This window comes from Crocodylus siamensis, chromosome 1 (genome assembly GCF_052110815.1).
Source record: "Crocodylus siamensis isolate JL-2025a chromosome 1, ASM5211081v1, whole genome shotgun sequence".
NCBI classification, from domain to species: Eukaryota; Metazoa; Chordata; order Crocodylia; family Crocodylidae; genus Crocodylus; species Crocodylus siamensis.
The window spans coordinates 261,552,429-261,580,248 of NC_143395.1; the positions used below are offsets into that span (position 1 = coordinate 261,552,429).

General features: G+C 41.4%; 1 protein-coding gene across 1 annotated transcript in view; it reads left to right on the forward strand.

Moving 5' to 3' along the window:
* The window catches only part of DIPK2B (divergent protein kinase domain 2B), a 32,599-nt gene extending 24,265 nt beyond the window's left edge, over nt 1-8,334 (forward strand). Inside the window, exon 5 of the mRNA XM_090061751.1 lies at nt 63-8,334. Within this exon, the coding sequence (XP_089917877.1) occupies nt 63-403 (341 nt within the window). The 3' untranslated portion in view covers nt 404-8,334. The remainder of the gene's footprint in view (nt 1-62) is intronic.
* The last annotated feature ends 19,486 nt before the right edge of the window (nt 8,335-27,820 follow it).

Below are 27,820 nucleotides of genomic sequence, written 5' to 3' on the forward strand. Positions count from 1 at the left end.
GTTCATGATTATGAAAGATTTGCATGGATGTTTCTAACAAATATTTTAATTTTCTTTATTAGGTAGCCAACTGACTGATGGCCAACAGGAATATAGAGACATATTTAGCTGTTTGGCTTCAGACTGCCAGTCTACATTTCTGTCCTGTAAAACAGTCAGAGAGAACCAGAATTTCATTATGGTATGTCAGGAAATTCTGCCTAAACTCCTGAAGGGAAAATTCCTTCAACCTGTTCAGGAGAAAATAGACAGCTTCCTAAGGCGTTGTGCAAACAGCTTCCTGGACAGCCAAGAAGTAAGCGATGCAGCTGCGAAGTTGACGGAGTTCTTGAGACCTCTGCGATCTTGTGATTCCCGTTTTGCCTATCGCTACCCTGACTGCAAGTACAATGACAAATATTAGCTGCTGACAGGAAGCTCCTACTGGAAAGACTGGAGTAGTGTGTCAACTTGGCTATCTCAAAGAGTGAAAGAGTTTCATTAGGCAGCCGAAAGGATTCATAAAAGCCAAGGCTTCCTATGTGACAGAGAAAGATGAAAGATAACATGCCTGGGGTTTACATCTGAACTCAAAGATGGCATGTTTATGACATTTGTATATTTGGTGCAATCCAGAGGCCCAAGTGTTAAAACATCATTGTACATGATGGGGGTTAAAAGATTAATACAATTTGTTCACACATTTTGTTCCTAAAGGAATTTTCCATGGCAGTCATAAAAAAAAAAATGAAATATTAAGGCATCTGGGTTATTACTAGATGGAATAGGTTTATTGCAGATTACATCCCTCTGGTCAAGCTTAGTGATCCAAGGCAGGCAGACACTTGCTACAAGGGAAATAGAATCTTTTAAGACTTCCCTTGCAGAAATTTTTAGTGCCATTAAAATTGTATCTGATCAGTTTGCTACTGTTAACAATCACAACCAATCTTTGAATTTTTTTTAAATTTCACAACTCCTGGTGACTCCAAGGGAGTCACAATGGCCACAAGCTGAGGGAGGATAGGTTTAGGTTAGAAATTAGGAAGAACTACTTCACTATAAGGGTGGCCAGAGCCTGGAATAGGCTCCCCAGAGAGGTGGTGCTCTCACCTTCCCTGGAGATCTTCAAGAGGAGACTGGATAGGCACCTGGCTGGGGTCTTATGACCCCTGCCACCCCCAGTGCTCCTTCCTGCCCATGGCAGGGGGTCGGACTAGATGGTCTGTCTAGGCCCCTTCCGACTCATTGATTCTATGAAGTTTGATCTGATGTGGATTAGAAATAAATAATAGATGGCATTAAAAAAATTAAAGTCCCTATTTCTTCAGATGCAACTTCAATAATCCCCAATAGCATTGCTTTTAATCTTTAGTAGATTAGGAAACAATAATGGGAATTGAACAGATACTCTCCATTTAAGAAAACAAATAAACAGTAGAGCTGATTCACCGAATGAATATTTTCATTTTGCTCTCACTAGTTACATAAAACTGTCACAATTATATTACTTTATATCATAATCATATATATATATATATATATAAACCAGTAGATGAGAGACATTGTGAATCAGCTTTCCATTAGATGCAGTGAGGACACTATAGCCTCACTCGTTTTAAGATGAAGCTTGAACTATGCTGAGGACCACCTAGGTTCATGTTGGTCTCTTTTTGCTTAAAAACCTCACCTCTTTGTGCAAAATTGCTTTTCTTATGGAAACTATGGTTTAACTCAGGGGTCAGCATCCTATGACCCAGGGACCAGACTTGCCCACAAAGGTCCAATCCAGCAAAATGGGGGTGGAGAGGAGAGGGGGAAGGGGAAAGGAAAAAATCTGTGACATGAATTATATACCCTGGTACCCATCCCCTCCACAGCACTCCCCTCTGCCATGCAGCTTGCTGCTCTACAACATCTGTGCTTACCTTGCTCCAGAAGGGATAGGGATCAGTGGTCGGGGTAAGCACAGGAAGCCGGTTGCTCCAGGGGCTTAGAAACATGTAGCCTATGGCTGGGGTTGGGTCACAAAGGGCAGCCATGCCAGCAAAATGTTGCCAACCCCTGGTTTAACTTAATGAATGCGTACCTTGGCAGAAGCATTGACAGGCAACTGATTCATCTTCACCATACCCCTGTGAAGTGCTACTACCCTACCTCTACTGAAGATGAACAGATGCACACAGGACTAAATCCACAAAAGCACTTAGGCACCAGAAGGGGGCCTTGGATATAATTTAGGCACCTAAATCTAAGAGCATGATCTACATAAGACCTCGCCTAACCTCTTAAGCCCCTGAAGGTCCATAGGCACCTACAGTAATGCTGCTCAGGCCCTGAAATATTAGCTGAAGTCAGCTGCTCATCACCCATCTCACACTGAAGCCTGTTTGGGATTCACAAAATAGATATCCCAGGATCTAAGCTGACCATGCCTAAGATACACCAACAGCTCTCAGCTGAAAAGACAGCACAGGAGTCCTGGCCACTTCCATTAGCAATATGGCTGAGGGAGAAAAGAAATGTATATAATAGCCTAGTGGGTAGGCCAGTCACAGAGCAAGTGGGAGACCTACGTCCTTAGGCCCCTGAAGGAGTCCAAACCCCTCTTCCCACTTTCCAGAGGTGGCTTAATCATTAGCTAAGGCTACGATGGAACCATTCTTCATCTCTCCTGTTGAAATTTTGCTACCACAAGCCACAAATATAAGACTCATTGGGTTAGAGAGAGAGCAAACAAGAGTGAACACAAGTGCATAACCTAGTGGCAACGGCATACCTCTGAGAGAAAGAACTGAGTTCTGGTCCCTGTTCCACATTTTTGTCCAATGATTCTTAAATGCAAAATGCATGAGCAGTATGCTGGGCATGGAGTGGAATCAAGGTCTCCAGGCAAGTTAGGGCACTCTTCTCGGAGGTGGATGATGTAAGCTTGCGTCTTTTCATGCAGGAGGGAGATCCATTTCCTGGGTGAGTACCCTAGCCACCTGGCTATTAGGTAAAGGGTCCCCACAAGCATGAGTGGTAGCACCTCTTTCTCTAGCTACTTTCACAAAGGAAGGCAAGTCAATCATCTGTGCCCAAAGAACCAACTTAGTCCAGGATAGAAGCAAGGTTTTAAACAACTCTCTGTCTCTGGCAATCCCTATTAGCTGCTTAGTCAACCCCTCTAGCCCCCAGCAAAGCATATAGCCTAGTGTAAATCCTATTCTGAGGCATCTAATTCTTTGCTGCCTAACTCAGGTTTGTGAATCCAAAGCCAGGGACAATGCACTTACAAGTTAGGTGTAGTGACACTGAGCATCTCCACACATAAGTCCTGTTGAGGATGTGGACCACAGAGAATAAATGACTTACCTGGGGTCACACAAGAAGTGGGCAAAATAAAGAACTGAACCTAGATTTTTTCTGAGTCCAGGTAAGGATTTTTCACCACAAGACCATCTTTTCCTAGCTGTGGTTTGAAAAAGATCAGTCATGTACATGTCCACAAAAAGCAGCGACTGCATTTGTGCATTTAAATTACATGGCAGATTATTGTAAGCATGCAGGCAGATCAGACATTTCTGTGAGCAGAAGTGTGTATAACTTTCTTTGTGTGTGTAGATTGCCACTAGTGTGGAGCAAAGTATTACATTATAGACACGGGTTAGGCTTGCAAATTACATGTTTCATCCTGTGAAAATCAGACCTGGGATTTTTATTTCAAATTCTTATTATCACAAATGGATCAAACTATCAAGTGCACTTTTCACCTCTCAAGAAGTGGAAACATTTTAAAATAATCGGAAGGCAAATTTAGCTGTGGGCCCAGATGGTGTCTCACCAGAAATGTTTAAATATACAGTATAAGCTATTGTTGCAGCTCTCTTTTATGATTTCAATCTATTTCTACCCTATGGCTCTGTTCCAGTAAGAAGAAAGTGCTGTTTGCCTAAATCTGTAAGACTGATGAGCAATCTGTTTCCAACAGTTTGTCTTCAGCCCATTTTGCAGTCTATAATTTCACATGAAAATCAGACATCATATTCAGTACTTTCCCCCTCCCCGAGCATCAATAAAAATGTCTCTTGTACTAGGTTAGAGCAAGTACTTGCCTTGTCATCCTCTACTCAGGGGACAGGACATTTAAAAAGGGAAGTAAAATCTTTTTTAAGTTTTATCAGAAACACTTAATTGCTACCAGTGTAGATAATGCCAAGTCACTAGTAACCTGGTACCCAACTACCAATGGCACTAAGCCCTGTTTAGGACATTTCACATCGACTAGAGTAGGACAAGCTACACTATATAAAGGAAGAGCTCAGACAAAGTTCTTGGTAGGTCACCCTGATGAAGGGTGCCTGTTCCTGAAATCTTGCAAATAAAGACTTATTTTTTTTTTGCAAATATCTAGCTGGTCTAATAAAATATTTCACCTCTGCCATGAGTTTTGATTCCTTTTGGTTAGATCAGACACACTCAACCAGATATAATTTCCAAATCATAAGATGATAAAAAGCTCCTCGTAAAGTCACTCTGTGACTTGAACTGACTACTCCAGCCTGTGGTCAGCAGCACTATATTTGCATATTCTCTTTATGACCTAGTAATTACTTGACCTGGTCTCAAACAACAGCCAGTAGCTGCAGCAGTGATGGGCTCCTAGTTTGCTTGTACCACTCCATTGTACTTTTTTAATCCACACAGATTTCTCTAAGGCAAGCAGCTGGTTTATTGCATAGATTTGAGCAAGACTTTCAAAAGTGATCTGTGATCACCAAGCATAACTCCAAGCCTTCAAACCAGTCATATTGCAAGCATATACCAGTGTGCACAGTGTGAAGAACCACAAAAAGGGAATCTGTACCTTTCAGGGCCAATCTTGCATCCATTAAAATCATGGGGAGCCTCTCCATTTACTTCAGTGGGTGCAGGATAAGCTTCCTATTTGTTACTCTGGGTTCATCAGTATCCTGAAACACAAGACAAGGTAGAAGAAATAAAAGGACAGAAATCACCTTATATTGTCAAATTCACAACTGAATCTGTAGGGAAAAGAAGTTTTAAGGCATACAGCATGTGTTCTAATAGGGCTTGTTCCAAATCCACTGAAGTCAATAGGAGTTTTTCCATTGACTTCAATGGGCTTTGATTCAGGCTTTGCTTGACTTTACTTAATATAGACTAAAAATGTAACAAAGCAGTTGATGAAAAAAAAGTAATTGGAGCTGTGTTCCTAGTCTTTCTTCAAGTGTGGCTTGGAAGATTGGAGTCACATAAGAATAGGTCTGTGATGTGTCAGCCACAGAATTAGTTTATGGCTTGGAGAGCAATCATTGTCCTACACTGAATCTCAGATCTCCAAGCTGTGTTTCTTTGCTTTTTTTTTTTGACATTGCCAATTTTTTTTGGCAGTCAGATCATGGAATCACTGCCCACCCTGTCTGTCTCTTTAGAAACTATTTCAATCAGGCCTAGAAATACTAGTAAGACAGGCTCCAAAAAGTTGTGATATTCAGTTATAAATGGCAATTATTTTAAACCAAACCTCTCCCAAGAGCTCTCTCTCTAGTGATTTTTTTCTTCAATGTTGAGTTATTTTTGACAGTGGGTTTGTGCTAGTCTTTACAGATTGTTCCTGACACTAGTTTAAAATGTGTTTTGTCCTATAAGAAGCTACTGTGGTCTCCAGACTGAAATAAGACACACAAGTTTTGCTGCAATTTATTGTGCTTCCATTATTCATAGATTCCAAAGTTTTGCAGCAGCTTTTGTATTCCTCTTCTTTACTGGAGCTTCTCATATTATCCTTTTGTCCTAGGTATTTTTAAGACTTATAGCAAGTGAACCTACAGTAGTCATACATCTTTCCTGCAGAATCTTAGTTAATGGCATATTCTAATAGGCTCAAGTCTCTCTGGGACAGGAGCTGAATATAGCAGCCATTGATGAGTGATATTCCTCTTTTAATCCACCTTTGGTTGTCATTTTGCTCTGCTGCTATCCTAAATCCTTGATTTTCTGAGTTTCAATCCTAGTCAGTTCCTTCACCCATTTTCAATTATCTTTTTTACCCATACACTCTTCAAGCTCTCTTTGAACTAAAGACAGATACCAGGGCACTGTCCCAACAACTGACACACAGTGGTTTTTTAATAGAGTATTTTCTTATTGAAAGTACAGCATTTGTTATGTGAATTCTTCTGCAAAACACATTCTACTGTATTTACTTAAATATAAGATAAGCCTTTTTCCTTCCAATCAGTGTGGAGAGAAAAAGCCCAAGCCCCTCATCTTACATTCTGCATACTCCCATAGCTGAGCTGTACCTCTCTTTCCCATTTCTAATGATTCCTTTTTCTTTACCAGCATTAGATGTCTGGCAAACATCACCAAATTGGGCCCCAATTCATCACTCAGAATCCCTCTATCAGCCCCTTGTCTCAGCCTATCACATATGACTATTGCAGAGCCCCACCCTTCATGCAGCAAAGTTGGACCAGGTTGCCACATGCCTCATTTGCATATACATTTTTGGAGGATCCCAGGAGTCATGACAAGAACACCCACTTGAAGTCATGAGTGGGGTACTAATTAGCACATACATCCTTTGCTGGGGGTGTGTCTTTATCTGACATCCAGATTTATTCTCCCTGCTGTAACAGGGGCAGGGGCAGGGGCACGGTCAGGATAAACCTCCAATAATTAGATTCTATACCTGCAAAATTTTATCAAATTTCTAACTTTCCTATGTATAGATTCTAATTATTGGGGGGGGTCATTTTATATTTGTGTCAATACAGAAATACAAAGCACTTCAATGTATTTGTTCATTGTGTTAAAGATAGGAATACCTCTTCTGAGCAATGCGACAGATTGCTAGTCCAACAGCAAGAATATCAGTCACCAGTGAAAGGTATTTTCCAAAAGTAAAATTGTTCTGGCAATAGCATCTACTTCTAATTGCATCTCCTGGATGGAAAGAAGAGTGGAAACAGGTTAGGAGAAAATAAAGAAAGAGTAATGGCCTTTTGAATTAATGTTTTCTGATTCTATAATTTAAAACAATGAAATGTGTGTGCAATTATTTCTGGAATCTTCATCATTCAGTACTCAAAACACACAATAATACACATGGGGAGAAAACCAGGCCAAGAACGTACAGAAAGAACCTCTGAAACATTTCTATCAGAGAGATACACAGTTATTTATTTATTCATAACTGCTGCTCCAGAGGTCTGAAATCAGTCTGGTTTTGCCATCCCCTAATTCTCCACTTGATAAATGACATCAAGATAGTTTTCTAAAATTGATTTATGGGATTGATGTTCTTCAGGTACTACAAATACTGTAGGGTTCATAAAGTCTAGTTCTAGACAATAAGTGGTTTGATCAAAAAGTTCTAAGACTTGATGTTCAGGGTATTGTTCATTAGGAATTTGTACTGAGTGGTCAAACAATCAATCAGGCCTTTTATTAAGAGGTTTTGATTCAATTGAGGGATAAAGTTAGAAGAAACCACCACGAGCTAGGTGAAAATTGTCGCTGGTTTCTGCACCATGACAACGCTCCTTCACACACTGCTGTCTCCATTCAAGAATTTTTGGCTGATAAAACATTCCTGTGATACCATACCCTCCGTATTCACCTGACCTTGCCCCATGTGATTTTTTTCTGTTCCCAAAAATCAAAATAAAGCTGAAAGGAAGGAGATTTGATGACATTCCAACCATCCATAAGAATGTGAAAGCGGAACTCAAAGAACTCACAGTTGAAGACTTCCAGCACTGCTTCCAAAAGTGGCAGGAACGTTGGACAAGTGCATATCATCTGGGAGAGATTACACTGAAGGGGAGAGCTCATAAAAATGTTGTTTGTACACTATTCTTTAAAATAAAGGCTAAGTCTTAGAACTTTTTGATCACCCCTTGTACTTGCCAGCATTGACAAATTCTTCTTGCCAACCATGCTCTGTGTCCTTGATGCTTGCAAAGGCGTTTGAGATATGATATGTATTGTTGGACTCCTATGTATACCACCAGTTTTGTCTCAAGGACAAGCTTGGAGGTTTGAGTAGATGGATGATTCCACCACGACCAAGGTGGCATGGATAGCCACTGGAGTTTTTTATCAACTGCTGTCTCAGCTTAGTTACTCTTTCAAATGGCAGCACTTAGGTTCTCCCATTTGGAGGTGACAAGGTGCCCCAATAATAGCTAAGCATCAATTATTTTAACTGATGGGGGTTTTTTTAAAGCTACATGATCTGTAGGAGATGTTTTGCAGCTGAAAAGCATTAGGTTGCTGGTATTAAAACAAATGTTCCCTTTCTTCAGGAAGGCAATAATTTTAATGCTTTAGGGTATGTACAAATTTGTTACATTTTCAAGTAAACTTTACTAATCTAAAATAAGCAAAGCAACTGGTGCTTATTTAGTAATAAAACACTTGTCATGACCAGTTCTCTTAAAACAGAATTCATTTTCAAGTTGCTTACATGCAAGAACATTTCTCAAATTATTTATAACTATAAACACCTATTTAAAAATATAAACACTTTTAACTTGTAAGTTCCATTTCTGTATCTCTCAAGGAATGATCAGATCAGAAATGTAACAAATGGACAGACAAAAATAAAGTTTAACAAACTTTTGAAGCTTCTTCTACCACATCCTGTTCCCAAACAAGATTCACTTTTCAGATATGAGCAACTACTTTACCTAACTTTACAGACAGTTCTGGTTTTTCCATAATGAAAGCCATAACCCAGCCTGTTCCCTCAGTCATAACTGTCTTGGGAAACAAAAGTTGCCATTCAAATTCAAAAGAAAACCATGACCACATCAAAATAATTTCTTAAAACACATTTCCAACTAAACACAGAATGACATGCCCCAGCCCTGGATGCAATCTTGGGTGCGCCTTTGAGGCACGCTTCCTGGTGCTTCCATGTTTTGGGGTGCTTTTCTGTTGTAAACCCCTCCCTGCCATGTGCTGCTTGACCCCTGAGAACCAGTTGACATGTGGCAGAAGCCAGCTCTTTGGCCTGTGGTGCTTCAACCCTACCTGTTTCACTTAAGCCTTGCCAACCCTTAGTAGAGTAGATTTTTGCAGGCTAGAAGGATCATACCCTTCTGAATAATCTGAATTTTTTTCTGAATAAGAATCACTTATTCAGAAAAAAATGAATCCTCCTTTCTGTAAAATGGGCAAGCCTGTATGGTCAAATACTCTGGAATCACAAGCATTGCTGACAAGTGGTTTGTAAAAAGATTTTTAACAAGGGGAATATGATTAAAAAACCCAAGAACTAGCATAAGAAATAATCAGTAACCATATGCTGAGATAGAGCCAGAGATACATGAATAAACAAAAAAAAGATGTCAGAACAATAACCTGTTCTTACACAGTATTTTAAATCCAAGAATGCAGCATCCACCCACCTCACCAGCTGGGAAACTTCAGTGTTTCCCTAAGCCCAGGAAGAAACTGAAGACCCACCCATGCTTTTGAGGCAGGCTTAAGTGTAGCTGCCTAATCTCATGCATGTCACCCATTAGATCTAAGGGGGGAATCACACTATGCCAGTAATTACCTGCTTTCCCTCAGCCCCAACGTGCATGTCTTCCAGACTACAGGATTTTCCTGCTTTTATTAAGACCAAGATAATATCTGCGTCCTTTCAGACACAGAGATTCGCTAATCCAATATACCCTCTCTCCCCTAATTTCCTTCAGTGGGAAATGTTCTCCCTGTTTCAAGGTGTTACTTCATGCTAGACTTTTTCCTTTTAAAATGTAAATTCACCACTGTCTGCCCAGCCCCTTTGCCTCACCACAGATAACAAGAGTGAAGAGTCAATAAACCCCTGTCAAATGCTAATTCTAAGTGTGAAAAGGGTGAAGTCCACCTAAGTTAATCACAGCCTCACTAAAACAACTGTGGTTATAATATAAAGATATAGCAAAATTACAATTACTTCAAATATCACAATCTATAGACATAAGAACCATAAGGCTGAACACAGCTTCATTTTTCCTATACATAGAGACTGCACATGCCATGTTAGCAAAACAGACAAGGTTCTTTGGGTAAGTGTGATATCTTTTATTTGACCAACTAAAGAGTTGGAAATATTGTTTTTTGAAAGCTTTTGGGCACAAGCACCCTTCTTCAGGCATAGGGAGAGTCTGCTGGTGTGGTCTAATAAAAGATATCACATTTACCCAAAGAACTTTGTTTGCCTATGTCCTTAGACCAACACAGCTACAGCCAACACCCATGGAACATATCCATGTAATGCATTCAGGAAACTGTGCAAGACACCTCACAAACCCCGAGTTTATGACATACAATTCTCTGGATTTATACACATATACTTCCATTAGTACATGAAGTCCACAAGCTCCTGGAAGAGATTGGGAATGTTGTAGAAAATCTATGGGCAGCAATGGGGAGGGCTGATCGCTGGGAAAGGTCACCAGAGGTGGGCAATTATTTTAGGCGGAGGGCCGCTTACTGAGTTTTGGCAAGCCATCGAGGGCTGCGTGACAGGCAGCCGGGGCAGATAAGTATTAATTTTCTGAATTTTTGAGGGCCCCACAGGATGGATAGAATGGTCTGGTGATCCACATCTGGCCTGTGGGCTGCATTGTGCCCACCCTGGGTCAGGCCTACTCCTAAAGTGTTTTGTACCAACATCAAATGAGACCCCTGTTGGGCACAACCTTGACAAAGAAGCAAGAGTCAAGCTGAAGAGACTGAGATCTGAATATGGATGCTTCAGAACAACACTTCACAAAATGCACATCTTGGACAGCCCACTATGTTAACATACCAGCAAAAGCTGCAATCTTTACAAATGCCCAGACAAGGCAGAAGGACTCTGCACATTGAGCAATAATACCAACAGCATCTCAGATTTGGAAGTTGATATCTGATGACATATGAAAGCAGGAGAGAGTTGCTTTCATATGGTTCTCTGCAGAGTGGGGCATTCTCAGTATTGCCAGGCCCAGAAGTGTAAAGATCATGAGTCAGACTCCAAAAGAGTATGAGATTTTTAAAGCTAGTGGGAATAACACACTGTGACTTCCATCATCTGGCACGTACCCAGGGCTCCCTCCATTGCCTCCTCCTGAGGTGTTCCCTGTATACATGCCCTCTCATACCCTGCTATTGCAGAAATTTCCTGCTTCCTCACCAAGCCTCCTTCTGCTAAGTGTTCTGCCTACTATTATTTCCCTCATTCCCCGCCATGCCAGGGGCTGTCTGCATATTCCCATTCCCCTCTGTGCGTCCCTACTGTCATACCATGGCCTTCCAGTTTCTTCCACCACCAGGGATTCTCTGTGACCACCATCACTGTCTCTCCTATTCTCTTCCTATGGCAAAGGTTGTGTTCACATCCTCATTGCTTCTGAGACCTAAGTCAGTAAAGGTGTCAGGTTATTACCATTTTTACCTGAATACAAGACAACCCCCCCCACAATAATTAGAGTCTATGGAAAAATTATACATTTGTTATAATTTTCCAGGTATAGAATCCAAGTATTGGAGGATTGTCCTGAATCCCAGCTCCCCTACTGCACTGCTACAGCAGGGAAAGATGTGGCTGGGCTGCGGGTATCAGGCAGCCCCCTTGCCCTCTGTCCCACCCACTTCTTCCCTCTGCAGCCTTCATGCCTTCCCCCACCCCACAGCTCCCCAAAGCCGATGCCCCTCCTGACTCCCTCCCAGTTTCTGCCTTTTCCTCCCAGACTCTCCCAGTCTGTGCCCCTTCCCCCAGCAATCCCCCCAGTCTTAGCATCTTCCCTGCTCCCCTTACCATCAGACACTGCTCACGCTGCTTTGTCCTGGGGAACAGCACATGGAAGCTCAGCTTTTGAATGGCCAAGCAGCAGTGTCAGCACTGCTGCTTGGCTGGGCAGAGGAAGGAGTTTCCATATGCCCCATGCCTGAGAGACTCCAGCCCAAGCTGGAGCCAAGCTGTGTTCGACAGTAAGTGCGTGGGAAGGTGATGGGAGGCAATGGTGCAGTGGAGGCGCAGGGCATAAGCTGCTGCGACTCCGACTGTCCCTGACCCAGGCTCAGGGACAAAGTCAGAGCTGCAGAAGCCACCTGCACCCCACTCCATTTTGTATGTGAATGTAATACAAGAGGTTTCTTCCCCATGCTGACTGGGAGAGACAGGACACACCTCGGCTTATATTTGATTAAATACGGTAGCACATGAACTCTACCAGGAGGATAGGCAGGGACAGGGTTATCCTGGGCAGCATTAGTGGGTACCATCAACCACTGTTTGATCTACAGGGCATTGCAGAGGTGCTTCAAGCTTTGGCTGTGCTCAACAGATGGCAGGGACTTCATGTGCCTCTCATTTTGACCTTTTTATGACTTACTGATGCCCCCTAAGTCAATATCGTTCTGCCTCATCACCTCAAGCAGAACCTGCATGTCTAAAATTGATCAGATATGATGTTCAAAAGTAACTGAGTTTCATGTGTAGGCAAACACACAGGAATGCCATCAAGGTGAGCACAATGCCTTCATAAGCTCAGCCAGTAATAAATAGTAAATATTTTGTATTTCTCTTCTTGTGTTTTACCCTTTTGGACATACCTGGGTCATATTGTCAAATGAATCCCAACACACAGGGGATGAAGAACCTCCTCCCCTTGCCCCCCCCTTTTTTTTTTAAGGAGAAATTATTGTATCACATGAACCTAAAAGCTGGGGCTTTCAGAAAAATATCAACTGCCATGAGTCTTGTCATAAAAATCCCAAGTGCCAGCAACTGCATTCTGAATCTGTTCACCAGGACGCAGAAATTAGATTAATCAGTGAAATCTTGCTATTTTTGTAGCCTTAGTTCACTAATCCAAAAGTTATGGGGATTCCTATAGCAGCCCCCTACCCCACACATACACATTTCAGAGAGAAAAACTGGACAAGAATCATCACCTCCGATAATTGCTTCTGCTCAGAACTCAATGTTTAGTATATTATGGTTTAGAAAAGGTAAAAAGACAACTGCAAAACAACCCAGAAGGGTTAGCTCCCTGGCTAAGGTACTATTGCTCAGTCATGGCATGAGAAGAGCATTCAACCCATCAAGACCTAGTCCAATCTTTTCATAGTTGAGAAGAGAAGACCTCCTAAAAGATAGTGGTATGTGAGAAAAGTTTGTATGTTGGTAGACAAATGAGGAAAGAAGAAATCCTAGGGATGTGTGTTAATGGAAATACTGTAAAAGTTAAAGAGATGGTGGAAATATTTGTTTCTGAGAAAAAGACACCTTGTTCTTACTGTTTAATTTTTCTTGCTGTTTTTTCCTTCTTTATTGAGCAGAATCTGAGGAAGTACTTCTTTCTCCATATATCTTTAATTGCTGTTGAGGGAATGTTTATTCCAAGAGAATTTAGCCCCCATCAGCTATACACTTTGTGGCTGCCTGTGCTGCCAGAACGCCTGAGATACAGCAAGCTGCTTTTAATTACCACAATAACCGTTAGGGGAGGCGTATGGGGGCTAGTCAGAGTCATAAGATTAGTCAGATGATACAAGATTAGCTCTCAAGCAAAGCCAAGCTAGTTATGCCTCCCCCATCACAAAACCTTGCTGCTAGCACTTTTTGTAGGCCTGTCTTGGCTCATTTATACCATGTCAATAGGGTTAGTGAGTCCCTGGAAGGACAGGACAGAGTTGAGTATGTCTCCCCCCAACCATTGCATCCTCAGGCATGTTCCAAACCTGGATATACACCAGTGAGGCTGTTCCAGGCTCAGCCCTCCGTGCCTACCCTTGAGCTCTTGGTCTATGTAAAAGAACCATGTGGGGGATCAGCATCTCTGGCGAACTTTTCAGTTTGGAGTGGGTTAGTGGGCCCAGGTGGGTTACATGTGCTGCTCAGCCTTGTCCCCGCTAGGACCCATTGCAACTGCTGGGTAGACGAATCCTCTGAAGTTCTTCAGAACAAGTCATCACTGAAGGCTTAAACTCCTTAGAATTAGTCAGTCTGTGTCATAGGGGTTAACTTTCTTTCCCATGTGAATTAACCTCAACTCTGAATTTAGAAAGAGCAAATCGTCAATTGTTTAAAACAGAAAATGAATACGCCTGCATGCTCCCGGGGGAACGTGTCTTGTTGCTTTAAACAGAACAAGTTAGACAGGTTTTACAATCTACAGTACTACTCAATGTCTGTAGTTACAGCCCTTGCCTCACATTGTTTATTTGCTCCAGTTCTATAGAAAGATTACTACTTACACAACCGCCCACAGAAGTTGTGCAAAGTTCAGTGCATTACATCTTCTAAAAGGACCCTGTCAGTCATGCCAGGTTTATGATTTTTTTCCTTTCAAAATGATATAAGCATGTCAGTTTTTTCTCTCTAGCGATAGATTACCAAAGGTGCTTTTTCTACTCTTTTAAGTCCTCCGAAAAGTTAGCAAGCCACTAGGAACAATTAGAGATTCTTTTGCTGGGCCAGAGCCTCTGACACAGCTATTTTTTTGTGTATCTGAGGAGCACACAAAGCAAATTCAACTGAAACACACTGTCACAGAGCTTAGCTTACTGGCCCCCTCAAGCTTCTATAGGTTGGGTACCCTTAAAAAGGAAAAAAAGTTAAATACCTGACAGTCTTTCCAGAATGAATTTGTATATGATGAAAGTAATGCTGAGGGATAGGAATGGACAGAGAGCAGCTGCTGGAAGAACTCTGCTACCAAGTACAGCAAACAGTTCAAATGTCCTGTCCAGGGATGATACTTTTAAATTTTATCACTGTTTAGTGATAATGCATCTTTAGACTGAATCACCAGCCCTTTCCAGTCAGAGCAGTTTGGTCTTCTGCTGAACTTAGAGGATGCAGAGACAAGAGAGGATGGTGGCAGCACAAATAATTTTAAGTGGTGACGTGATGGTGTCATGGGAAGCCACAGAAGCAGACCAGCATGTAGATGTCCCAGAGGATATGCAAGTGAAGGATGACAGCATCTTCTGTTAGGCTTCTGGGTGGTTTGTTTTTTTTTTTAGGGCCAGTACAATTGCCATAAATGCAGGCTTTAGCAAAGTTGTCCTAAAAAAAGGTGTGTGGGGGGGAGCCCATTCTTCTCACTGACCTGACCAGACAGCTGTGTCTGGTAGGTCACTCTCTGTCACCAGCCACCAAAAAAACCTTTGGGAAAGTCTTTCAAAAGCATTCTGTAATCACCGACATACATCACAGCCCTCAAACCAGTTGTATTGCCGTCTCCCTCTCCATAGCTTTGTGGAATGTCTGCACCTTGCTGGATAGCCCTACAGCTTGGAGGGCAGCACTTGTCACCAGGGAAATGGATTGCCATAATATTCAGTATTGCTGCTCTGACTGATACCAGGTTGGTGGGTTGGGACTGCGGCAGGTTAGATTTTTTTTTTTTTTGAGAGAGAGAGAGAGGTTGAACAGTTAAAGAACCATGCCTCTATGGAAATGGGTTTGCTATTTGGTCTGAACCTGTTAGGAAGCTACAATGCCTCCCAACAGGCATAGGCAATGGACTGACATAGGTGTGTATCCCATTAATCTAGGAGCCATACATGCTACAATGATTAAAGAGAATGCTCCGAGGCTGCTTAGTGAAGAGGAGGAAAAATTAATCAGGACTTGACTTTTCTCTGCAACTCCCGAATCAGACACAGTGATTGTCCTAGGACTTCAAGCCACCTGGAAGGAATTTTTTAAATAGCTTGCATCATGAATTAGGCAGGCATAGCATTGGATCTGCCACTGCTTGTGGTCACATACTTCTGCAGTTGTCTCAAATCTTGAGCTGGCTCAAAAAAACCACACTTTTTCAGCAAACAGGCAAAAGACAGACACCTCTGTGATCCTGCCAGTGGCATCTAATTGAAGATGCCATACAGCAGAGAGATCTTAATGATGTCAGGGTTAACCAAGTCATGCAAGGGGCTGACTGATGCACAGATTATTGGATGACTTGTTCACAACTGGCTCCAAAAATTTCATCTGAAATGGCATGTCATTGCACTTATTTTTTCCACAAAGGTTGAATATGGATCCAATGAAATACAAATAGGTTCTGTGGATCCATTGAAATACAAACAGGTTCACATGGAGTTACTCAAAACTCTGACCCCTACTTTGTCTGGTCATATCATGGTACCTGTTGATATGACAGAGTAACATCTGGGACTCTGCATACTACCTCTCTAAGCAAATGGTTGGATTTCTGACCCAGCACCATCAGGACTGATTTGATGCAAATACTGATGTAACTGAAAAGCTGTTAGATAAACAGGGGACATTTCATCAGAAATGTCTCGACTCCTGATTCCCTTGGCTGTCAATAGAATTAGAGGTTTGTTATGAGGTTCATGTCCTGCTTGATCAAATGTAGAACAACTGGTGTGTAACCCTGGTGGCAGTGCTACCTGCAGCCACATCCATATTTTCGGGGTCCTGGGGTGCTAATAGATCTTGATCTACTCCCACTCCGACTACAGCCTAGAAGCCACCACTCAATAGAGTGCTCTCCCGTGGGTCTCCCTGCACCAGACCACACACTAAATAAACACTTACATTAATTTATTATTTACAATTATAACTGAGAGAGTAGCAAATTCAACATCCCATAAATAACAAACAATTTTCAATGAGCTCAATAATAATCTATACCAGCAGATAGAGCAAATACTTAGTATATAGCAAAAAACAATTTTATTATCAACACTTAGGCAACTTATAACAGGTGTATACACTTAATCAGCCAGAACCCCACAGAATCGCTCTGTGTGCAGCAAAGTAGAGCTGTGCTCGCTCTGCCTCAGAAGAGGGGTGGTGATACCTTCGTCTGAACAGAAGATGTGGGTGCCTGTCAGAATCTCAGGTGTGGCTGCTCTGGAGACCAGGGTTTCTTCCTTTTCCAGTCTTTCCTGGGTGCCTGCAATCAATCAATCACACCATCCGCCAGACACTTCCCAAGGCAGCTCCCATGTTTGGCACCTGGAGTGCCCCTTCTCAGCTGTGCTTTATTGAGCTTTGGTGGAGCTCCCACACAGCCATGATTCCCTCTAGCAACCCCTGCCCCCAATTCCCTCCCAGTCACTCCCTGCTCCCAAGAAACTTAAGATTGGGATGGGGAACCTATTTGCACAACCCCTGCTCCTTTAGTAAAGGATACCAGCTGATCCTGCTGGTTACTCATTAGCCAGTGGCTCCTCCACCCTTAGCAGCAGCTCACTCAGTCGCAATTCTTCTGCCAGTCGTCCTCTCAGAAACAACTGTCCTGGTAGCAGCCCCCTCAGAAGCAGCCCTTCTCTGCACAGCTTCAGCTCCCGTCTCCCCAGCTTGTCTCCCCTGTTTTCCCGGGTTTCCTGCCCTGGAGTTACAGCTGTTCAATCACATGCAAGCATTCTGTGTTCACAGCCTGCTGCAGATCCTTGTCCCAAGAGTGCAAACACCCTGATTGAGCATGCAAGCTTGGAGGAAACCCTTCAACACCTTTACAGGTGGAATGTCAAAGCAGATGAACTGCAACAGCATCGTGATATACATACTGGATGTGTCTACATGTGCAAAGACACTTTTTCTAAAGAACATTAAATTTAGTACCTCCAATGTAAAATATGAAAGAAATATGCATTAGGTTGCCTTAATGCACAGTAACAAATGTACATGGTTTTAAAGTGATGCTTAATGTGCAGTATCCTATTTTACTGCACATTAGTGTAATCACACTTGTTTGTAAGTGTTGCTTTAATGTGGAGTAAAATAAGCCATTGCACACTACAGTGCATGTGTAGATGCACCCATTGTGTAGCAGCTCTATAGGGGGCTTAAGACCACGTATGGTCCTGCTTGTGACTAATCACTGCCAGGAAAGGGCAGCAACTTAGGTGCTAATTATGGACCCTGTTGGGTACCACTTGTTGAATACTTGATCTAATGCTGATGATATGCAAGTCAACATATGGCAAGATGTACTGATGTCTGAGACCATGCATCTATGCTTGGAAGTCCTAAATGTCATGCAGATGTTGGAAGCCGGACAAAAAATTAAGCCTGATAATATTCCAGTTAAAGTCTTTGAGTGTATAGCCCTACGTGTGAGCTTCTTCTGCCAAATTTGGGAGGATGGAGTTTTCCCTCCAGAGTTCAGAGATGCAACCATAAGCAATATGTACAATGAAGACGGAGAGTTAGCTGCATGTAGTTCACTCCTGAGGGACCTCACTGTTAGTGACTGCTGGTAAAATATTGGCACTCATACTCAACTGCCGCCTCCTATACATGTGGATGGCAAGCTCCCAGTGCTTCAGCTGTGGATTTAGAATGAATTGGGGCAATGGATATGATTTCAGTTGTGTAAGATTGTCAACAGAAATATCACAAATGGAACTGCAATCTCTGTATGGTATTCACCGACTTCAAGAAGGTATGTGATAAGGTCTGTTAGTGTTGCCTCTGGAGCCAGCTGGACAGGCTCAGATGTCCTGAAAATATGTAATGGAGTTTAATTATAACTCAATGAAAAATGTGCAACAGAGTAAGGATTTGTATTGATCTGTCTGAGCCTTTCTCCAACTCCAATGGAGTGAAACAAGGTTGTCGGCTTGGACCAATATTGTTCAATCTGGCCTATGCAGCACTTGTGAAGCAGGTGGTTAATGACATTTTGGTTGATGTGATGTTAAGATTCCACTCCTCTGGGTCACTATTCAATTGTGCAAGGCTTTGAGCAGGCTATGCCAGTTGTTCTCAACCTTTCCAGACCCAAAGCCTCCCTTTGGAAAATGCCAGCTCTTAGTTTTCACTCATCCTTTTTGACTAAAGAAAGTGAATAGAGCAATTTTTCATGTGCAAAGAACTCAGAAAGATCACAACAGATCAGAATGGTTTTGATACCATGGGGTCCTATTTGAAATCTGGGTTTATGTTAGAGTAGAATAACTACTCTATGAAAGTAACTGTGTTTTAGTTAGGGGCACATTCCAAACAGGGCTTGCAGGTGATGGCTGACTGTGACTGTTTGAGGCTCATAGTTTAACAAGACAGGGACCATCTATTAGCTGGCACCCACCGCTAGTTAGGTGCTGCCTACACCGCATGTTAGAGGAGAGTGACTTCCTCTACCCATGATTTCTGATACGTGGGCAGTGTGCTGACAGACTTGGTATTGATGAGGAGCATGTTTCGTGCATCCTGCAAGTAAATGCAGCCATTGGCAAACTGACAAAGCAAGTTTGGAGGCAACAAGGAACCAAGGTCTCCATTAAAGGATTTTTAAAGCCACTTATTATTTAACTTTATGGGTGTGAACCAAGATATTATACAGATGACACTTCTAGCAGTTGGAGAAAGTCCACCATTGTTCATGTCATTCCCTCATGAGGATGGAATGGTTTGACTGAGTATCTTATGTTGAGGTTCTGCAGTGGGCTGGTTGTTAGAGCTGAACCACTGATAATGGAGGCATTGTTCTGTTGGGCTGCCTATGCTGCATGAAGCTGGAGTATGCAGAACTAGCTGTATGTGGCAAGCAAAAGTGAAGCCAGCCAAAGTTGAAGTTGTCCTAATGAAGTTCCATTTTGTGCAGAATAAAACAATCATGACTACTGGGAATTGCTGGCTGCAGGGAGAAAGCCAGGGCATGTAAGGATCAAAAGGGCTGTGATCTCTTTAAGGAACAATGCAGTGCTGATCTGCAAGAAAAACATGCTGGGTTTCACCAACAGCAGCATAAAAAACTGCTCACCTGCCCTAGGACTGTAAGAGGGCATCATATGAAATATGGCTTTTTGTCATAAATTGGTCTAATCACTCATATATGAAGTCATCACATCACAGAGAATTCGCCAATGGATGTCTCCATCTGGTAAGATGACTAGATTGAGAGCCCCTTCATGCCTTGGCAGAATCCTAGCTAAAACTGAGGGATTGATGACAATGACAATGACAAATGTTACATTGTTAAATGGGACAAAAATCAATTAAATACAGTAAACTGTATCAACTGTCATGTTTCAAAGTGAAAATCTCTGCAGCAAGTTGGGAAGGGGATAGGACAGTTGCCCAAACCCCAAGAGACCAGTTATCTATCAGCTCAAATGCTCACTCATAGAAGGGCCACTGATGTTAAACTTCCCACATTGTACTGCCAGAAAGGGAGCTTTACAGTTTGGGAAACTAGGTTGACTAAAGGGCTTGATCAAGACAAAAAGAAATGGGTGGCAAGAAAGATTCCAAAATAATGGAAGACTCCTAGAAGATAAATCATTTGTCGAATTCTAGATTCCTGTTCAATACTCCCCAAAGCTGAATGGCTCCATATATGTGCAACATGACTTAGTACAAATTTCAAAGAATGTAAGTGGCAAATAGCATGATTTAGCTTCCAAAGAGAGAAAGAAGTACTGAAGCCAAATTATACTTCCTGGTGCCCTGAAATATATTCCCCTGCTCCAGAGGTAGCAGTTCACAGAAACTCCCCTGGAGAGACAGTCTGATGAGAAGCAGAACACAGACGGCAGAATTCTAATAAGGACTCCCATTCATCATTCACAGCAGTAGATGGATATAACTTTATAAGCTGCAGCTATTTTAAATTCTAGGAGCAGGAGAATATTTAAAAAGTCCATCAATTAAAATATAATTAAAAATTTGAATAAAACAGGGAAAACTTCGGTAGCCAAATAACTTAAACATTTTAAAAGATTCTCAGGAATTAAAAATATATAATTTATTTTACTCTAGTAAGTTACATTACATTTTAGAAAATGATATGGTAGAATATTAGGTCCAATGAAACTCAATAACCCTTCCTGTTCCTTGTGGGAATTTGGAAAAGTTTACCATGCTTAGCTTTCTTGAACTTAAGATGTTAGGTTCAGCTACTCGCACTTGAATATTTTAATATCCTTCTCATTAAGAGACTTCAGAACCACTTTTGGTAGGGTAGTGTAGCTTAACCTCTCCCTTTCACCCCAACTTAGCAGGGATGCACTTGAAGCACAGCATAAGGGAGTCAGAGAAGGTACTCCCATCCCTGGAGCAGGAAGGCTAAAAGAAAATCCCAGAGCAAGCAGGGGTCAGTGGAGTTATTTGCATCAGTTATGTCACCTTCAGAAAATGGTGATTCAGTCCTAGTAGAGCCAAGAGAAAGGAGCAGAAAGGACAACAGATGTGGAAAGTGAAAGTGAAAATTACCAAGTAGATTATATTTTCCGTTTAAGAAGAAACTTAAAGATGAAATGGCCAGAAATAAATGCAAATTCGTATTTCAGCATATCGGATAGAAGAAACAGGAAAGGTAAGTTATTGCATCTACTGAATCATCATCACAGTGGAGAATAGGAACAATGCCAAGAAGATAAAATAGTTTTGTTGTATGCCTTCATCAGAAAGGGTATGGAGAAAGAAGTGTTTCTATGTTTAGTTTGTTGCTTTTATATAATAAAGATGAGAGCCTCTGTCTAAGGTTGAATTGTCCAAAGATGTACCAGGAAAGGGAGACCAACAGAGTACTCTCACTGTTAACACTGAATCAAAGACAGAGGGATGCTAAGGAAATACAAAAACCCAAACTGCAGAGAATCACCAAGGCCATCATCAATGCAGCTATAAATTGTGAGCAGAGTTTCTGAACAGGACATCATATTCCAACACCCATGTTTCTGAAAGATTTCATCAGGTGGATTTCTTCTGAACTAGTTTACAAGCCAGATGGACAAGGGTGGACAATGGAAAAGGGCACTAGCTAATAGAGGATACATGGGCAAAGCTAGGGATGACAGGGGAAGCTGTACAACTCCAAATGCTCTCTGTTCCCAAATGCAGACACATATCTGCTATTGTGGGAGGCTGCGTGGAAACCACCTGCCTTTTTTCTACGTTTCCATGGTAGCAGCTGAGGCAGCTGACAGCAGAACAGTTAGCATATTTCTCAGACCTACTTGTCTGTCATGAGGTCCTGCCATGGCAAGAAGATATTGGACAGGAAGTCCCAGACCTGGCCATCTTCTCTAAAAGCACGTGAAAGACAGACATTGTGGGCAGCTGATTTTATCTAGTACTGGTTGCACTTTGTTCAGGGAGGCGTGTTTGTTGTGGCTGGGGCCTCAAGGACTGTTTGATCAGTAGAATGATCACTAGAACAAAAATGAATTAATTTTTGGCCTTATGGAGAGGCTGTAATATCTATAATATATGTACCAACTAAAAAAACCTGACATTTTTAATTAACATTAGTCTCTTTACTTAACTTGTAATTTCAACTATATACATCTATACGTGGCTACATTGCCTACTTTCCTAGCCCACGTGTGTGCTTGTTCCACAACACTGCCTTATCCTGTCACCCCATAAAACAGATTCTAGTGGCATTGGTTCCCACAACCAACATTGCAGCTTGCCTTCTTCATTTTTATAATGGCCATTTGACCCTTCGGCAACATAAAGCAGTTAGTCAGTCTTTGTATCCACCATGTTTTCCCCTCACTTTGCCTTCAGAGGTGGTAACAGAATATCACTGCCCACTTTTTACTTTTTATTTGAATTTTTCCATTTGATATGGGAAGTTCGGTAAACTGGTATGATACTTCTTGCATTTCTGATCGGGGTGTTGACTCCAGATGATTTCTTTCTCTCTCATCATTCCCCTCATGGACAGTTCTTTCAATGTTCATCAGATATTTTCTGTTTCTTCTATAAAACAACTCCTTCCTTGGTTTCCATAATATAAGACTTGGTAGTTGTGTGGTACTTAATCACCTTTTTAGTTTTCCGTGTCTAGTTCCTGCTAAGGTGTATTAAGGACCTCTAAGTCTTGCAGTGGTTCTTTCTTAATTTTTATTTCTGTAGCTTAGCACATCTCGCTGGACTGGAACATATCTTCATTTATAGGTGCATACATACTGTCCCTACCTGGCCAATAAATGGCATCTCAGATCTCTTTTTTACATTACTGTACTCTTAAATTTCTTTCATGAATAGTAGCTAAGTTCTCCCTTTTGAGGCTCTCTGGCACTATGATTTTCAATTTTAAGGACAAGTTAATTTTGTAAACTTAATTCCTCTCTGCAAAACCAGTAGGCATCCACCAACAGAGCTAACTCTTTTTTTTTTTAAACATACTAAAGTACTTCAGCACTGGGGGTGCCATAGGCAGTTCCTTCAAAAAGTCTGTATGCCATCTCATGCTTTGGCATCCAGGCCAGTTCACCAGTTCTTGCCAGTACTATTGTGTTAAATTAGCGGTTATTGTAGATGCATGTGGAATAAATTTACCCTGCTAAGTTATCTATTCTTTACCCAAAAAAGTAACCAGCCTTTGCAATTCAGTCTTGCAGGTTCTGTGACCATTGTTGCAGCAATTTTTGAGTTATCGGGTGTTCTTGTGACAAGTAATGATTCAAATATTTTCTCAGTCAGAGCCACTTTGCATTTGTTCCTATTCAGCCCGATTCCTTTCACAACATCTGTCCAAAACTCTGTTCTGCACTTCTCTTCATGGTCCCTACATAAGCATATCATCTGTATGTCTACCAGACTGTCAAATGTCACTTGTATTTCTCCTGACTACGCTTCAAGAGCTAGACACCAAAAGGAAGAGGGGTAAACATATACCTGTTGAAAAGCATACTGAATGTGCAAAGTCTAGAGCTTTTGTCATCTAGCTGTACTTGATACTACCAGCATCAAAGACAGTGAAAAATCTACCTTCTGCTTACCTGTGATTTCTTCTACATTAAGCAACTGAAAGCATTCTCTCCTTATTGTTTTGTTTGGATCCAAGCATGCTTATATCATGTCTCCCTGGTTTGCTCACAATATCTATAGGTGCTTGCACTTTTGCAAAAAGTTCTATACATTGTAATTCTTTTGTATTTTTTTCCTTATTTCATAATGCTATGGAATTTTACAAGGTGCCTGTATTACACGTGGCACTTGTAAGTTTAACTTTACGGTGTGTTTATCTGGCAAGAACTTTAAACCTTCAAATATCTTGTATTTTCTAAGTATACAGTCATCTTTTCCTTCTTTCTTTACTACATCAACTCTTTGCATTACATTCAAACTTACCACAGCTAGTAGGTGCAGTATGGCTTGTTTCAAATGCTACCACCCAAAATCCCAGGAATGCTCTCTTATTCCAGTACCCAGAGGATAAATTAAATTTACCATATACTTGCATTTTTCCCTTGTGCTGATTAATAACCAAATACTTGAGCTGCGAAGTGGCTCAGCTGTTAAATCATTATACAATTTTAGAGACATCACATTGGTCAGAGCCCCTTTATCAAGTTTAAATCTCACTATAACAGTTAAACAGATTTACTTACCACTCGTCAGAAGGCTCAGCACTTATCATACCTAGATATAGCTCATATGATTGCTTATGCTTCTTCAAGGATAAAAGTCTGCTTCCTTTAGTGGGGAACACGATGATAAAACAATTACCTTTGCCATATCTATGGCATTCTGGCCCATGTTCAGGACCGTTTCTTCCAGCATAACTATAGCCACATTTAAAACTACCTTTTAGCGCCTCTAACCTATTTTCATTTCTTTTGGTCTCAGACTTTTATTGGCAAAAGGATACCAACTGGCCGCTGACTTTATAACTGAGTATTAAATATGAGCTTATCTGGAAAAGTGCACGTTTTTCCGGTTCACCCAGTCCTTTCAATTTTTTGCCATCATTTCCATTGCTTGCCATATCTACAGCACATCCAAGAGTTAAGTCAATCTCTCCTGAAAACCTTGCATGCAGTGAGTCTGATAAGATTTCTAATGAGGGATTCACACAGCCCCCAAAATTCACAAGTTTGTGCTGGCAGTTTTAATTTAGTCATATATTGGTCTATATTTTCCCGTACTGCGTGACTTCTCATGACAAATTTATGTCTCATACGTCATGTTTTTTTTACTTGGTATGCCTCAAATTTATTAAGATTTGCATTTTTCTCTCTCTGTTGGGATTTTAAAAATGAAACGTGTTAGATATTGCTTTCACCCCTTCACCTGCCATATGCAGAAATAATGGTTTGCAGTAGGGCTGTGCAAAGCTTCAGTTGCTGATTCAAGTCGGAGGAGATTCGGCCCGATTCAGCAGCTGAATCTCTGAATCCAAATTGAATCAACCAATAAAAAGGTCTGAATCAATTTGAAGCCTCTGAATTGATTTGGAAAAGATTTGAAGGAGTTTCAGGCAGTCCCTGCTCGTTGCCACAGGGAGCTGGACCCAGGCTGTGTGCTGCTAAGTAAAGGGGGGGGAGGGGGCTGATAAAGAGAGGAGGGGACCATGGGAGGGCCCACTGATGAAGGGCAGCCATTGATGGGGCTGGGAGAGCAGGCAGGGGATGGGGCCTGTTAGATTCAGAGATCTGGCCAATTCAGCAGTGGCCAAATCTCCAAATTGATTTGGGACAGTGATTTGAATCACCGAATTGAATCACTGTCCCCTGAATCAGCCAAAACCAAATCCAAAGCAAATACTAGCTGCTTCGCACAAGCCTAGTTTGCAGCTTTCCACATTTTGGTCTGTACCACTTGAATTGAGGTACTAAACCAAGTGAGTCTACTATACTTCATTGCCTTCTTTTGTCCCTCTCCACACAACACATCTGGTGACTTTGGTTCCCACTTAAAAGTCCTTGCTGTCATTACAAATGACATGGAGAAGTTTTGATTTGCTAGTATTAGTCCCATTACTTTTAACCAAAGGTTTCTTGCATAGCCCTGAGAATAGTGAATTTGGAAGAACATAGAAGCCAGCCACAATGCCAGTCTAGTGCTGGAGGGCTCAGATCTGATGTCCCAGCAAACATCCACTACAGAAATTTCTCTCATGTTAAAGTACTTGCTTTGTGATGCCTTCAACCTATGGTGGCTTTAGCAGCATCTATGGAAAAAAAACACCTGCACTGCAGCTACTGGTCGTTCAGTTTCTTCTAAAGAAATCTTTTAAGATTTCACTGATAGGATCCTCTGAATAAAAACACTTAGAAGAAATAATCTTATCCCAGCTACACAAACTGGCTGCCTTCACTTCAGGAATTTGTGGAGAATGGAGGAAGGAGGGTAGCATGTGAAATATTTGAGGTTCAGGTTTAGTCAAACTATTACCATATTATCTTGAGTATAACATGGCCCTAGATCAGATACACACTTTGCTTTTGAAAGGCACAATGAAGAAAAAAAAGACGTTTCCTTGAAAATACTGGTAAGTAGCAATACATATCTGTATAGGAGCAGCTAGGGAGCCCAGTGAGATCATTATGTTCCTCCCTATAGAGCATGTGTGGTATTACTTTTGCTTTTCCCTGGCAGAGGCACAGGTAGCAGAAGCTGCTTTTACCATATGTCTTAGCTTATAGTGTATGCTTCAATTCTAGTTTTTGGGAAATAAGAGTTCATCTTGTACACAAGAAAATAAATTTGCCTGCTAAGCCATTTGGCTTTTTCTGGGAAGTTCAATTCAGAATTTAGTACACTGTCAAAAGAAAAGGAAAGAGATAAAAGTGAGCCTAATTTGACTTTGGAGGGCAGGTTATCTCCAGCAGCTCTTTCTTGCAAGATCTGAAACAACTTTCAGCTAGCTATATGTGAACTGTCTGCCAGTTTTTCCCCCTCAGAACTTCAAACGTGTCCAGAGAAAAGATTCCCCCCTTGCTTTTTCTGGTTTGGGAGTCCCTCCTTAGACTGAAAACTTACTTTCCTCTAAGGAAGAGTTTGATAATTTTGAAAGCCTGTTTTTTTTCATTTCTTCATGGTCCTCTTGAATTTTTTTAATTTTTTTCTTTTCCATTTCAGCAGGGGTCTTAGTTGTGGATGTGAGCTTGCTTTTTTTTTTTTTTAATTTCTCTGCTTTCTTTGTTCAGATTCCAGCTAAAAATAAATAAAATCCATGATGACATCTGAGGAAGAGAACTAGATATAATTATTCCCCCAAGGAGAGACCTGGATAGAAGACAGAAATCTGTCCGCCTTACAAAAAGTTGATCACAAATTTCAGAAACATGCTGTCAGTATATTCTCTAGTTCAGAAGGAAAGAAAGCCATGACCAACTTAAAACAAGCTCAGTGAGCATTGCTCCACCTGGGAAGCATTGAGATGGGAAGACAGACCTCAGAGACCGTTCAGATTTGCCTCATGTACAAAGAAAATACTCTAGGAGACCCATCAGCTTATCACTCAACTCTGGCTCCCCTTAATATTTCTGAAAATATTAAGCACCAGTGCTCTAAGCTACCATGAGTACTTCATGAAGGAATAGATCATTTGATTTATTGCCAAAAAGATGAGAACAATGCACTTTTATAACACGGCAGAACTAGCCAATGAGAACACAGTATAGAATGCTTATTTAATGTCATAGCTTACTGTGTCACACTCATACATGCCATATTTTGATTTGATCTTTTCAATTTTTATGGGCTTTTCCTCAAATAGTGCATGTTAAAAACATTTTTTTTTCTCTTTTAGCACTTCCTATCTTCAGGTTTTTTTGGTTCTGTTTCAGCACATTCTTTGCAGCATGGCCCATTCTAACTACTGCAGTTCATTTCCTCATGTTCTTTTTCAATTATTAATTCTATGGCACTAGTACCATATTGCTCCTGTTATAGGCCCACAATTTCCTCCTCCCCCCACTCCCAAGAACCATAAAAATTACCTGACACACACATGGAGTTAACCTATAATTGGAACAAAAGGATTCTATTGCATAGAGCAGGTGACACTGCGCCATGAAAATGGCTGGCTCTTAAGGGTGCCATGCAGGATCATTCATTCCACCCCTACCGTGACAAGATTCCATGTAGTGCCACAAGATTTTAGGTGGAAGACAA